This window comes from Prinia subflava, chromosome 18 (assembly GCF_021018805.1).
Source record: "Prinia subflava isolate CZ2003 ecotype Zambia chromosome 18, Cam_Psub_1.2, whole genome shotgun sequence".
Classification (NCBI taxonomy): domain Eukaryota; kingdom Metazoa; phylum Chordata; class Aves; order Passeriformes; family Cisticolidae; genus Prinia; species Prinia subflava.
In genome coordinates, this window is record NC_086264.1 from 3,939,093 (window position 1) to 3,951,584 (window position 12,492).

Below are 12,492 nucleotides of genomic sequence, written 5' to 3' on the forward strand. Positions count from 1 at the left end.
GTGCTGAAAGAAAAGTGTATTGAAATGCTTTCTTCCAAGTAGGAATGTTCTACTCTAAGGATAGAGGCAAGTGAGGGGTTTGTGTAGAGCCTAAAGTTTTCTGAAGATAATTGATACCCATACCTTTTAATTTCAAAGAGGTCCTGTGGGTTTTCCCCCTGTGGGGATGATCACTGGCATTAGTCCTCCTGCTCACTTGGCCAGCCCAGAGCAAGGGTCTGAGCTCTGAAGAGCTCACCTGCAGCATCACTTTCTGAACAAATGAAGGCAGCCACTTGGTATGTGGGAATTAGCACAGGTCTGAGGTCTTTCCTTGAAGGCTGTTTGTGGGATATGGAGTTAAAATTGTTAAAGTTGTTAAGACTTAATTTCACCATAAGGCCCTGTTGGGAAGGCACAGCTGCAGGCCGGATGGTTGGAAGTTGGTTGGGGGGGTGAGAGATAGTTATGACTCGTGGACAGCAGACTGCAACTGAGACAGCCAATTGGTGCCCTTCTTCTATTGAGTTTTGTGTTTGTCTGGTTGAGATTAAAATTATAAAAAGGGGGTGATTGCTACAATAAATCGATCTCCTTTGGATACATAAGGGGGTCTGTGTCTCTTTGTTCGCCATTGCTACAGCTGCTCTGTATGAACAGCTTTTCTTTCATAAGCAGCATTCCTCAGCAGCAGAGTGATGCCACAGACTGGACTGACTGTGTTAGGGGCCACACAGGGTAGGTACTGCCTAGGCCAGGAGAAGGACAGGGCACGGAGAAGCCATGTGCTTGGCAGGTCTCTCCATTGTTTCTTACTGATGTGAGAAGTTAAGCTATGATTCATGTCAGATAAAAAATATGTGTGATGATGGGATTGTGACATGAGACCAGTACAAAGATAAATTTTGAGAAACTGCCAAGTAAGAGGAAAGATAACTGAACAAAATATTGTGGTTATTAAACAGAATGGTTAAGCAAAGATGTAACTATATGAAACTGCTTATCCAAGCAAGGCAAAACTGCCATGAAGAGGAGCCAAATGTCAGCAAAGGGTGAAGGATAAAGACTCCAGACCCGCCCCGCCCTCCCCCCCCCCCCAGTGACCAGCAGAAACAACAAGGAATGGAAACTAGACATCACAATGAGGAATATAAACTAAACAACACAACAAAGAATGGAAACCCAGCCTCATACAGGGGAATAGAAACTGGGAGGGGACTACTAATATGAACATTTAGAAATGCAGCACTAACAGTTGGTGTGCATGTTGGTGGAGCAGTGACTCCCCATGCACCCAGCGCTGCATTGCCCGCCTTTTGCTGAAGACAAAATTAATAAATTGCTTAATTTGAAAATGGAATAAAGGAGTACTCCTCCTCATTTATAACAGTCTGGTGACCTGGACATGATACTCTGCTTCCCTGAAGGAAAAGGCTGATTCCAGGGGGGGCGCCCCACCAATGTGGCTCTGGGAGCACTCTGAACCCACCGGGAAACCAGAGAAGAAAAACTACAAAAATCTGGCAAGGAATTTGAGCTCCCTGGTTAAACTACAGCCAAAAATCACCCATAATTCTAGTGCACAAAGATCCGGAGAGAAAAAGGACTGTAAGTATCGTTTGGTTGGGTGGGATATGACTGGTGTATGAGTGTGACACAACCTAGTCGTGGAGTGCGGAGTCCTTCTAACCTCAGTTCTGTCTCCCCATGAGGGGAACAGCTTTTGAAGGGACAAAGCAGAAAGTGGGATTCCTGGGAGGAATTGGGGGCTGGAAGCATAGAAAGGCACTGGTCGGTAGGAAAGGGGTCAAAGCTCAGGGAATGGCCAAAACCCAAGTACCAAAGGGTCAGGGTACAGAGAGGAAGGGGAGCGAATTGCCAGAAATTCCCCAGGAGAGTGCCTTGGGGTTAATGTTGAGACACTGGGACAAGTAGGAGTCCTGTTGAGAAAAAAAATTAGGAGAAAATGATTCAGTATTGCATAATGGAAACTACCAAAGAAATGATTAGGAAAGCCAACCTATATTGGGCCATGTCTGGGTCTTTTGAAGATTTGGTATGTCAAGCTTTAAACATTTATGCTAATAGTAAGGAACCATTTTATCAGGAAGAGATTGACTATGCTGCACCGTAGGTGGGTTCAGGCCCGCAACTCATATATACATTAAAAACAAAGGAAAAGGAGAAGGAGACATGGGACCCCCTAGAAAATGTACCTCCCCTATACTTACCTCAGCCCGTGGCACCACCTCCACCTGCACAGCCACAGTCTCCAGCAGGCCTACCTGGACCAGCCACACCCCCATTGGCATCTGATTCTCCACCAGCCCCTAGAACTAGGCAGAGGGAGAAAGAAAGAAATAGGAGACAGAATGATAGTGAGGAAGAGGATGAAGGGAGGGGATGGTTATATCCTTTATGAGAAGTGCCATTAGCAGGAAATGCTGGCAGTAACCTGGCAATAGGGTTTGTATCAGTGCCACTGCAAACCGGGGATGTAACAGCATTTAGGAAAGAGATGGGGAGACTCTTAGATGATCCCATTGGGAGTATCTGAAAGGCTAGACCAATTTTTGGGACCAAGTATATACACCTGGATGGAAATGCAAGCCATTTTGGGCATACTATTTACTTCAAAAGAAAGGCAGATGATTAGACAGGCTCATATGAGGATATGGGAGCAAAATAACCAACAAGGACCACCAGATGACAATAAATGACCGAATGCAGCCCCAAATTGGAATCATAATGACAAGAATGATCGACGTAGCATGATCAATCTCCAAAAGATGGTAATCCAAGGGATTCGAGAAGCCGTTCCCTGAGGACAAACTATCCATAAGGCATTTAGTGAACATCAGGCAAAAGTTGAGTCCCCAACAGATTGGCTGGAGAGACTGAGAAAAAATATCCAAATGTATTCAGGATTGGATCCTGATACTCCTGTAGGTGAGACACTGCTAAAAACACAATTTCTAGCAAAATCTTGGGGAGATAGCGGGAATAAACTAGAGAAGGTGGAAGACTGGCAGGAAAGAGGATTACAGGAATTGTTAAGGGAAGCTCAGAAAGTGTATGTCAAAAGAGATGAAGAAAAGGCTAAGGCAAAAGCTAAGATCTTTGTAGCAGCAGTATGGGAAACACAGAGAGAAGGAGGTCGGTCAAGGGAATCAAGGAAACCAAGAAGGATCTCAGGTAGCCAGAGACAAAAAGCACCAAGCCCCAGAGTCCAGTGACTATGACCTGCTTTTATTGTGGAAAAAAGGAGCATATGAAGAGAGAAGGTAAAAAGAGGGAGATAGACCAAAAATTGTTTGAAGAAGATCAGTAGGGGTGTCAGGGGCTCTACCTCTTGTGGACAAAAGTAGCAAAGGAGCCCTTGATAAAGGTAAAATTAGGTCTCCAAGAGGAAGAGTTTGAGTTACTGACAAACACAGGAGCAGAGAGAGCAACTCTACAGAATGACCCAAGAGGATGTAAATTGAGCTCAGAAAAAAAAAAAACAAGTTACTGGGGCTAAGGGGGAAACCTTTAAGGTTCCAGTAATTCAGAATGTATTAGTAGAATCGGCCAAAAAGATGACAGTGAGTGATTTATTATTGGTTCCTGAAGGAGAGTATAACCTTTAGGGAAGGGATTTAATGATTCTCTTAGGCATCAGAATTAAGCCACACCAAAATCAATTGAAGGTGCAGGCAGCTGTATATGCTGACAGAGGAAGATGAGGAAAAGATATGCCCCAAAGTATGGCACCAGGCCAGGGAAATTGGTAAACTAGATACAGAACCTATTAAAATTACTTATCACCAACCCAGAGTTACCAATAAGTGAAACAATATCCTATCTCCTTAAAAGGAAGAAGAGGACTGAAGTCAGTAATAGATGCATTAGTTGGGTAATTGGGTATGCTGGAAGTTTGAAGTTCTCCTCATAACACCATAATTCTACCAGTTAAAATGGTGGATGGCAGCTATCAATTAGTTCAGAGTTTGAGGGCAGTAAACCAACACAGAATAACCTGGTTTCCTGTGGCTAACCCTTATACCTTATTGAGTCAGATATCCCCAGAACACACTTGGTATAGTGTGGTAGACCTAAAAGATGGCTTTTGACCTGTCCTTTAGATGAGAATAGTCGGGGCTACTTTGCCTTTGAGTGGGAAGACCCAGAAACAGGGAGAAAACAACAGTTGCAATGGACAGTTTTGCCCCAGGGATTTACTGAATCCCCTAACCTGTTTGGATAGACTTTGGAAAAATTTTTGCTAGGATTTGACTTGCCAAGTAAAGTGAAACTAATACAGTATGTGGATGATTTTCTAATTGCTGGAAAAGATTTGGAGGGGGTAAGGATTGCTACGATTAGATTACTTCAGTTTTTAGGGTCAAAAGGACCGAAAGTTTCACAATTTAAACTGCAGTTTGTGGAACCTGAAGTAAAGTATTTGGGTCACTATCTAAGTCAAGGAACTAAAAAGCTAGATCCAGACAAGGTCATAGGAATCTTAAATTTATCCCCACCAAACACTAAGAGGGAAATGAGGCAACTGCTAGGACTCTTGGGGTAATGTAAACAATGGATAGAAGGATACAGCCAGAAAGTAAAACTTTTATATGAAAAGTTAACAGCAAAAACAGTAAAATGGGAAATGGGAGATGATGAGAAATTAGGAAAATGAAAAGATGTTTTGATCCAGGCACCAGTATTGAGTTTGCCTAATTTAGACAAGTCCTTTCAATTATTTGTAAATTGTAGAGATCAGACAGCGTATGAGCACAGTGGTGCTCACCCAAGAGTGGGAAGGTGACAAGTAACTGGTGGGATACTATTCAAAATTTTTAGACCCTTTGAGCATAAGATGGCCCATATGCCTACAAGCGATATGGCTACTGCCTTATTTGTAGAGGAAGCTAGGAAAGTAACCTTTGGGGCACCTTTAACTGCGTACTCTCCACATAATGTACAAGGAGTTATGTGCCAGAAGGTAGATAAATGGTTGACTGATAGCCGAATCCTGAAATATGAGGCCATCCTAATCCATTCTCCGGAATTAGAACTGAAAACAACTACTGCCCTGAATCCAGCTCAGTTTTATATAGGATGAGTAGTGGGAAGGAAATAACACAAAACTGTGTAGAATTAATAGATGTACAAACACAGATTAGGCCAGATTTGAGTGGTGTAGAATTACCATCAGGAGAACAGTGTTTTACAGACAGCTCATCACAAGTGGTGCAGGGGAAACAAAAATCAGGCTATGCCATAATAAATGGGGAAGACGTGTCTGTTTCAGAGGCAGGAAAGTTGAGCCCTAGCTGGTCAGCTCAGGCACGTGAATTGTATGCTTTATTTAGGGCACTAGAATTGTTAAAAGGGAAAGTAATCTATACTGACTCCAAATATGTGTTTGGAATTGTACTCACCTTTGGGAAAATTTGGAAGGAGAGGGGGTTGATAAACACTCAGGGGAAAGGGCTCATTCACCACAAGCTGATTTCCAGGGTGCTGGAGGCCCTGAAGGAGCCAAATGAGATAGCTGTAGTGCATGTGAAAGGACATCAGAAAGAGATAAGCTACCATGCTAAGGGAAACAGCAAAGCAGACTTGGAAGCCAAAAACATCGCTTCCACCTCAGGAGAGGTTAAGTCATTAAACATGTTGAAGGAAAATGAAAGAAAGTTCTAAAGAGGTATAGCATACAAGAGGAAGAGGCTGTACAGAAATTAGGAGCAAAACAAAACCAAGAAAGGTGGGTTTTAATAGATGGGAGAGAAGTTTTACCTAAAACCTATGCATGACAAATTTTTGGCCAGCTACACCAGCGCACTCACTGAAGAACTAGAGCCTTGTGTGATCACTTTTTAAAGTATTTTGGCTGCATAGGTATATTTGAGCTAGCTAAGCAGGTCACACATGGCTGCCTTACCTGTCAGAAGGTCAACAAAAAGGTTATGAGGCAGACTCTGGCAGGAGGAAGGAGGATAGCCTATAGACCTTTTGAAAGATTACAGGTAGGTTATACCAAACTCCCAAAAGTCAATAGATGGAAGTACTTACTGGTGATAGTGGATCACCTAACCCACTGGGTAGAGGCATATTCTGCTATGAGGGCAACTGCTCAGTTTGTAGTAAAAGTACTGTTAGAGCATATCATTCCGCAGTATGAGATGATACGGGCAATAGACTCAGATCAAGGGCCCAATTTTACCTCGAAGGTAGTTAAAGATCTGGCAGGGGTGCTGGGTATCTCTTGGGAATACCATACTCCATGGCACCCCCAGACTCCTGGTAGGGTAGAACAGATGAACCAAACATTGAAGCAACAGCTTACCAAATCAATGCTGGAGACCCAGTTGTCTTGGGTCAAATGCTTACCATTGGCCCTACTTAACATCAGAACTCTTCCAAACGCAGATACTGGACTTCCAGCTTATGAGATGATATATGGTATGCCCTGTTCTCAGGACATGCCTTTAACCCCAGAGGCAGTAGAAGATATAACCATACAGGAATATACACAGACCATGGGGCAGCATGTGACCGAGTTAAGGAAAAAAGGAATGTTAGCCCAAACAGGACCACTGGGGTTTAAAATTCATAAGATACAACCAGGAGATTGGGTATTAATTAAAAGCTGGAAAGAAGACACTTTAACCCCAAAATGGAAGGTCTGGATTTAACTCTCTTAACAACAGAAACATCAGTGAGACCAGCAGAGAAAGGGTAGACTCATGCATCGAGAATCAAAGGACCGGTAGAACCACCAACACAGCAGTAGAAAATCACCTCACAGCCCAGGGATCTATAAATAACTTTAGAAAAGAAGGGCAAGTGAATGTCGAGGAGACATCATAAAAGGAACGGCCTAGGACCAAGAGAAGTGGAATGCACCACCCTGAATTGTGACTGTAACCCCTGGGGTTGTTTTAGGTGCATAGAATATAAAGAGTTGTGGTATGCCCACTTATTGGGAGCCAGGGTTCCGAGAGGCCTTTGTTTAAGTTGTGAAAGTTGGATCTGGAAGGAAACAGATCTGGCACTGAAAATATTAATAACAACAGGTCGAATACTCCAGGACAGTAAAAAATGATGGGAGCTATGGGTGAATGGGACTAGAAAGAATTTGCAGGCAAGAACAGATCTTAAAAGAGTAGAGTGCAACCTTGACAACTGGGTGCTGAAAACCTAATAGGTAACAGCACAGAACTGGGAGAGAATGTCCTTCTTAAACTGAGGGGCCCAGAAATGGACACAGTACTCAAGGTACTCACCAGTGCCGTGTACAAGGGAAGAATGACCTCCCTGCTCCTGCTGGCCACACTGTTCCTGATACAGGCCAGGAGGCCATTGGCCTTCTTGGCCACCAGGGCACACTGCTGGCTCATGTTCAGCCAGCTGTCGACCAGTACCCCCAGGTCCTTCTCTGCCTGGGCACTGTCCAGCCACACCGTCCCCAGCCTATAGTGCTGCAGGGGGTTTTTGTGGCCAAAATGCCGGACACGGCACTTGGACTTATTAAACTTCATTCCATTGGACTCTACCCATCCATCCAACCATTCCAGGTCTCTCTGCAGAGCCCTCCTACTCTCCAACAGATCAACACACGCTCTCAGCTTGGTGTCATCTGCAAATTTACTAATGAAAGACTCAATCCCCTCATCCATGTCATCAATGAAGATATTGAATAAACCAGGCCCCAGCACAGATCCCTGAGGGACACCATTGGTCACTGGCTGCCAGCTGGATGCAGCACCATTCACCACCACTCTCTGGGCTCAGCCATCCAGCCAGTTCCTAACCCAGCACAGAGAGCTCCTGTCCAAGCCACGAGCTGCCAATTTTTCCAGGAGTATGCTGTGGGAGACAGTGTCAAGGGCCTTGCTGAAATCCAAACAGACAACATTCACAGCCTTTCCTGCATCCACCAGGCAGGTCACTTGGTCATAAAAGGAGATCAGGTTAGTCAAACACGACCTACCCCTCCTAAACCCATGCTGGCTGGGTCTGATACCCTGGCCATCCTTTAAGTGCTGCATGATAATACTCAATATAAACTGCTCCATAATGACAGTTTGCCAGTCTTGAACTTTGTCTGCTGTCTCAACCTCTTCCCCGTGGAAACACTTATATTTATAGAAACTTACCATAAAAAATTAAATAAAAATATATGGTATTGACTCCACTGAAACTCCAAAAACTCTACAGTCCTTGGTGATACATCACTTCTGCATGCCTCTAGCATCTGAGTAGGGAACAGGGAAAGGAAACTTTGTGCTGCGTGGTTATTGTCATAGTTCCCTTCCAACTCAACATTACTCTTTTTCTCTATTTCGCTCAAAATTACAGTAAGTATAAGTCACTTTATTCCAGTGGTAGATAAGTTCAGTCATTAGGCCTCTATGCACACCATCACAAACAAAAGCTTTTTCACCTTTTGCCATATAAATTCCTGAAAACTCAGGGGTGGATATGAAGCATGATCTTTGCACTTAAAAGAATTTGTAATGTGGGAGACAAATCAGAAGAATAAAGAGGAGACTTCTGGGACATTATTTCCTGATATTTTTATTCTCTCTGTTACTTTTCTGTCAACACCTTTATGGTTTTTGGGAGGAAAAAAAGTGCAGATTTGTACAAATCTTGTCAGGGCAAAAAGGTGTGACAAAGTTTGAAAGCACTAAAGGAAATTAAGTGGATTCTTAGTTGAATAAATGCATGTTTCTGGGTGATTGGAAATGAATCACAGGTGAGGAAAGAAGTGATATTGATAGATGAGAAGCATCACAGACTTGTAGTTTTGAGGAGCAGACCTCTGAAATGTATCTGTAATGTGTGGCACTTTTGATATTCTGCTTCCTCTTGTAGAGGCTGTAAAGTGATGCTATGGTAGTCTGCATGCTTGCCTGAGGTTTGAGATGATTTAGAGCTCATAATGTCTGAACAGTTTTGAGAAGGTTTGTTTGTAAGCAGATGGTCGTCATGAGTTAGCTTTGTGCTGGCCATTGCAGGTGGCACTGTAGCATTGACACTTTGCTCAGTGTTTGGATCATGCTGCACGAGTCACAGTGTTGGTTCAAAGCTGTGACTCGTTCTTAGGTGCCTGGTGTACAGTTGCCATCGTGGCTGCCTGTGGCTGCAATGTGCAGTGCCCTTCTCTGTGCTGGGGAGAGTCTTATTTTTCCTCTGGGCTTGTACCTGGCTCTGCAGAGGCATAAATAATTTGTTCCAAACAGTGGAGTGCTGATGACAGGGGGGAGACTTGTATTTCAAGATGGTCAGAAGTACTGCAGGAGTTTATTCTGGCTCTTCCTATCAACAGCATCAAGGGTACAAAATTGCAAAATGAGTAACATATGTTCTGGTGGAATTAAATGTGAAATTGGAAAAGGAAATGCATCTCAAGTATAACAAAAGCTTGCCAGATAAACCATTATACTCTAGAAATCTGCTGCTGTTAAAATAAAAAGTGTTTTTGAAAGAGTTCCATGTGGTATTGTTTCCATTTTCCCATGTTTAGAAAAGAAGTATCATTTGGTTTCAGCTGAGTCAAAAACAACGTATGTGCAGCAAACAAATACTCTTACACCTCACCTGCATAGTGTCCTCTGCTTTCCGCCTTTAGGGTTTTCTCTGTGGTTTCCTGGATGTAACAACCTTTCTGTCTACTGGTTCTTTTTGCTTTTTGAGTGGGATAGTGTGAGATAAAGAATTGCCTGCTGCCAACCTCTCTGTTCAGCTGCTCTGCCCTAGTCAGCATTGCTTCTGGGCACAGATTTTACTCTGCTGATTTTTTTGCTTGTATTTAAATTATCAGATTTTTGCTTTCAAACTCATTAGCTGTAGAACTGAAACAGTACAGAGGTTGTCTTAAAAGGGCTGGAGAATCCTGCTATGTTCTCCTGTCACAACACAGAGCAGAGGTGTGCAGTAACCAGCTCCCAGCCTAACACCTCTCTGAAAAAAGTCTGTTGTGAATATTAGAGTGAGTCAGTTTAGCTTTGGCTGCAGAGGGGCATTCCAAATAAAATAGTGTTCTCACTGTTCCTACCTTTGTCAAGTAGTCATTGCATGGACAGTAGCATTGCAGATGGTCAGACAAATCACCCTTGCTTAAAAATAGGTGTCCAATGGCATTAGATTGTTCGAGTACTGTGTACGTGGCAGATACAGCCTGGGACCTACCTGTGGGAAAAGCCTTCCCAAGTGCGTCCTTTATGGGAGTCTCCTCTTCCCATGGGTTAGAAGAACCAACAACAGCTATGTGCAACATCATGCACAGTCAGGCTCCTGGTGACCAGATGGAGGGTATGGAGAAGTTAACGTGTGCTTCATTTTCTGGAAGTGGTGTCTATAAATAAAATGGTTGCCAAGCCTCTTCTGTCGAAACCTCGTGTGTGTTATGGAGTTCAAAAGCAGGACAGAGGCTTGGAGGGGCCAGTGACTGGTGAGGGGTCTGGGTGATTTGTTCACGTGTCAGTCAGCAGAGAAAGACACAGACATCTCCCAACACAATCGAGGTGAGAAGCAAAAATCCAGATTTTGTGCTTTTAAATCTGGGAGTGAACAGACAATTGCTGTTTATGACTGAAATAAGATCTCTTGGGTTGGAAAATGTAACTAAAAATGTGTATTCTATTTTCATCTGTTAAAACCGGGTGGGAGATATTGTTCTTTATCTCTTGTAACCCTAGTGGGGGAAGAGGGCGGATGCCTTCTGTTAATGCGACAACTGATAACACCAGATAAGACAGTGCCTCCTTATCTCTTCCTCCACCCATCCTCCTTTGAGGGACATCACCTGTGAATGGGCCATTTAAGGCCTCTCACATGACTGATGAAGTTACTTCATTCCATTGGGAGATGCTCCACCCAGTGGGAGGAGCCAAAGCCTTTCCACTAGGTTAAAACCAGCAATCCCAAACACCAAGATATCCTGTTTTCCACTGGATTCCCAGAGGATGACTGGACCCTTGAGGAAAGAAAGGGACCCACATCTATCATTCCAGAAGGAATTTCAGACTGCTTCCAACAGCCTGACCAACAGAGTGTCAGGTTTGTATTCTGACTCTGTCAGTGGTTCTTTGTACTATTGCATTGATTTTATTTTATTTTTACCTTTTTTGTTGTTTGATTCTTCTCTCTCTATTAAATTGTATTTCTGACTTGAAGTCTCACTGGTTTTGCTTTCAAACCAGTACATAAGAACAGGCATGAACATAGCATTGTGTCTGCTTTGCATAAGTAATCCTTTCTACATATTAGGATTTCATTAGTTACTCATAAAGAAGCCTTTTAAAGTCCTTGTTGTCAGGTCCATCAAAGGGGAAATGTCCCCTTTGTATTCAGTAGGAATGCTTAGTTCTGGTTGCCCTGAGTGGAAGAAGTCTCACTTCATGCATGCTTCAACCACTTTTACCATTCCCTGGGTATAAACTAGGGCATACTGCAAACTCAGTGGACAAGTCAGAATGTTCATGCCTTTTAGAGAAGAATGTAGCTTCATGTGATGTTTCATTTGACTTCTCTCACAAAAAAAAATGGAGGAAGGTGAGGCTAGAGCATCTCCTGTATCTGGGGTTTTATAGGTGGAATGTAGCACATGCAAAACTACTTTTGAAACTTCCCACTGAACATAAAGGGACGTTCAAACTAAGTGCCAGGACAGCTGTTTGCTTTATTTATGTGTATAAGTGCACAGTAGTTACTGAGTTTCCTATATTACTGAGAAAGCTTTTGGACAGATGGAGGGACAGGTATGAAGAAGCCCAGGAGGAAAGGCTTTGCTAGTACTGTACTGATTTAAAGATTCATGTTGGCAGAGAACTTACCATGTCCTCTGGAAACCTTTTTACTGAGTGGGTAAAAAACATCCTGTTTCTTGGCTCAAGTCTTAGATGTGAAGCTTACCTGCTGAATCTGGGATTTGTAGTTTCATGCCAGGTTAAACACAGCTGGAGGATTAGACAAGTTGTAATTGCATGGGCTGACATCAAAACTGTCTTCAGCAATTCTTTAGTAATCTAAAAAACATTTGCTTATAGGTAATTGTACAGTGTTGTTCTTTGCCTCTGTGTTTTAACCAGCTCCTACAAAATGTGTCCAGAACACTGTTTGCTAATGGGATAATTGATTGCTTCTATAACTTTGTGCCTTCAGCCTTGAGTCCTTTACTGAGCTCTGAATCAAAGTCTTTTTCTTGTGATTTTCTTCCTGGGCTACTTATGCATTTAGGCAGATATAAAAAAACCTGACTAGAGATGGCTTGTCTTCTTCTCAGGCTGAAAGGCTGGGTGAGTATTTCTGTGAGGATGAGTTGTTCCTAAGAGCTGCTGTAGCAGATTCAGTTTTTTCCACAATGCTGCCTCCCTAAAAAAAAAGTGTCTGGGAAACTGCCTCACTTGGGAGACTGTAAATCTTGGATTTTTCAGGAGAGGTTTGTATGGTGTGCAGAGATATCAAATTATCTTTTCAGCGTGGAGAGGCATACTTTGCAGAAACACATCTTTTCCTTGG

At 43.1% G+C, this 12,492-nt stretch overlaps 1 protein-coding gene across 3 annotated transcripts in view; it reads left to right on the forward strand.

Annotated features, from left to right (window-relative positions):
* BMP3 (bone morphogenetic protein 3) overlaps positions 1–12,492 on the forward strand; it is a 115,993-nt gene that overhangs the window by 72,397 nt on the left and 31,104 nt on the right. The window contains exon 1 of one of the 3 annotated variants that reach the window (XM_063415215.1): positions 10,820–11,031. The exons of the other annotated variants lie outside the window; for them this stretch is intronic. Coding sequence (XP_063271285.1) covers positions 10,938–11,031 — 94 coding nt within the window. The 5' untranslated portion in view covers positions 10,820–10,937. Of the gene's footprint in view, positions 1–10,819; positions 11,032–12,492 lie in introns of those variants that run through there. 3 annotated transcript variants of the gene reach the window in all.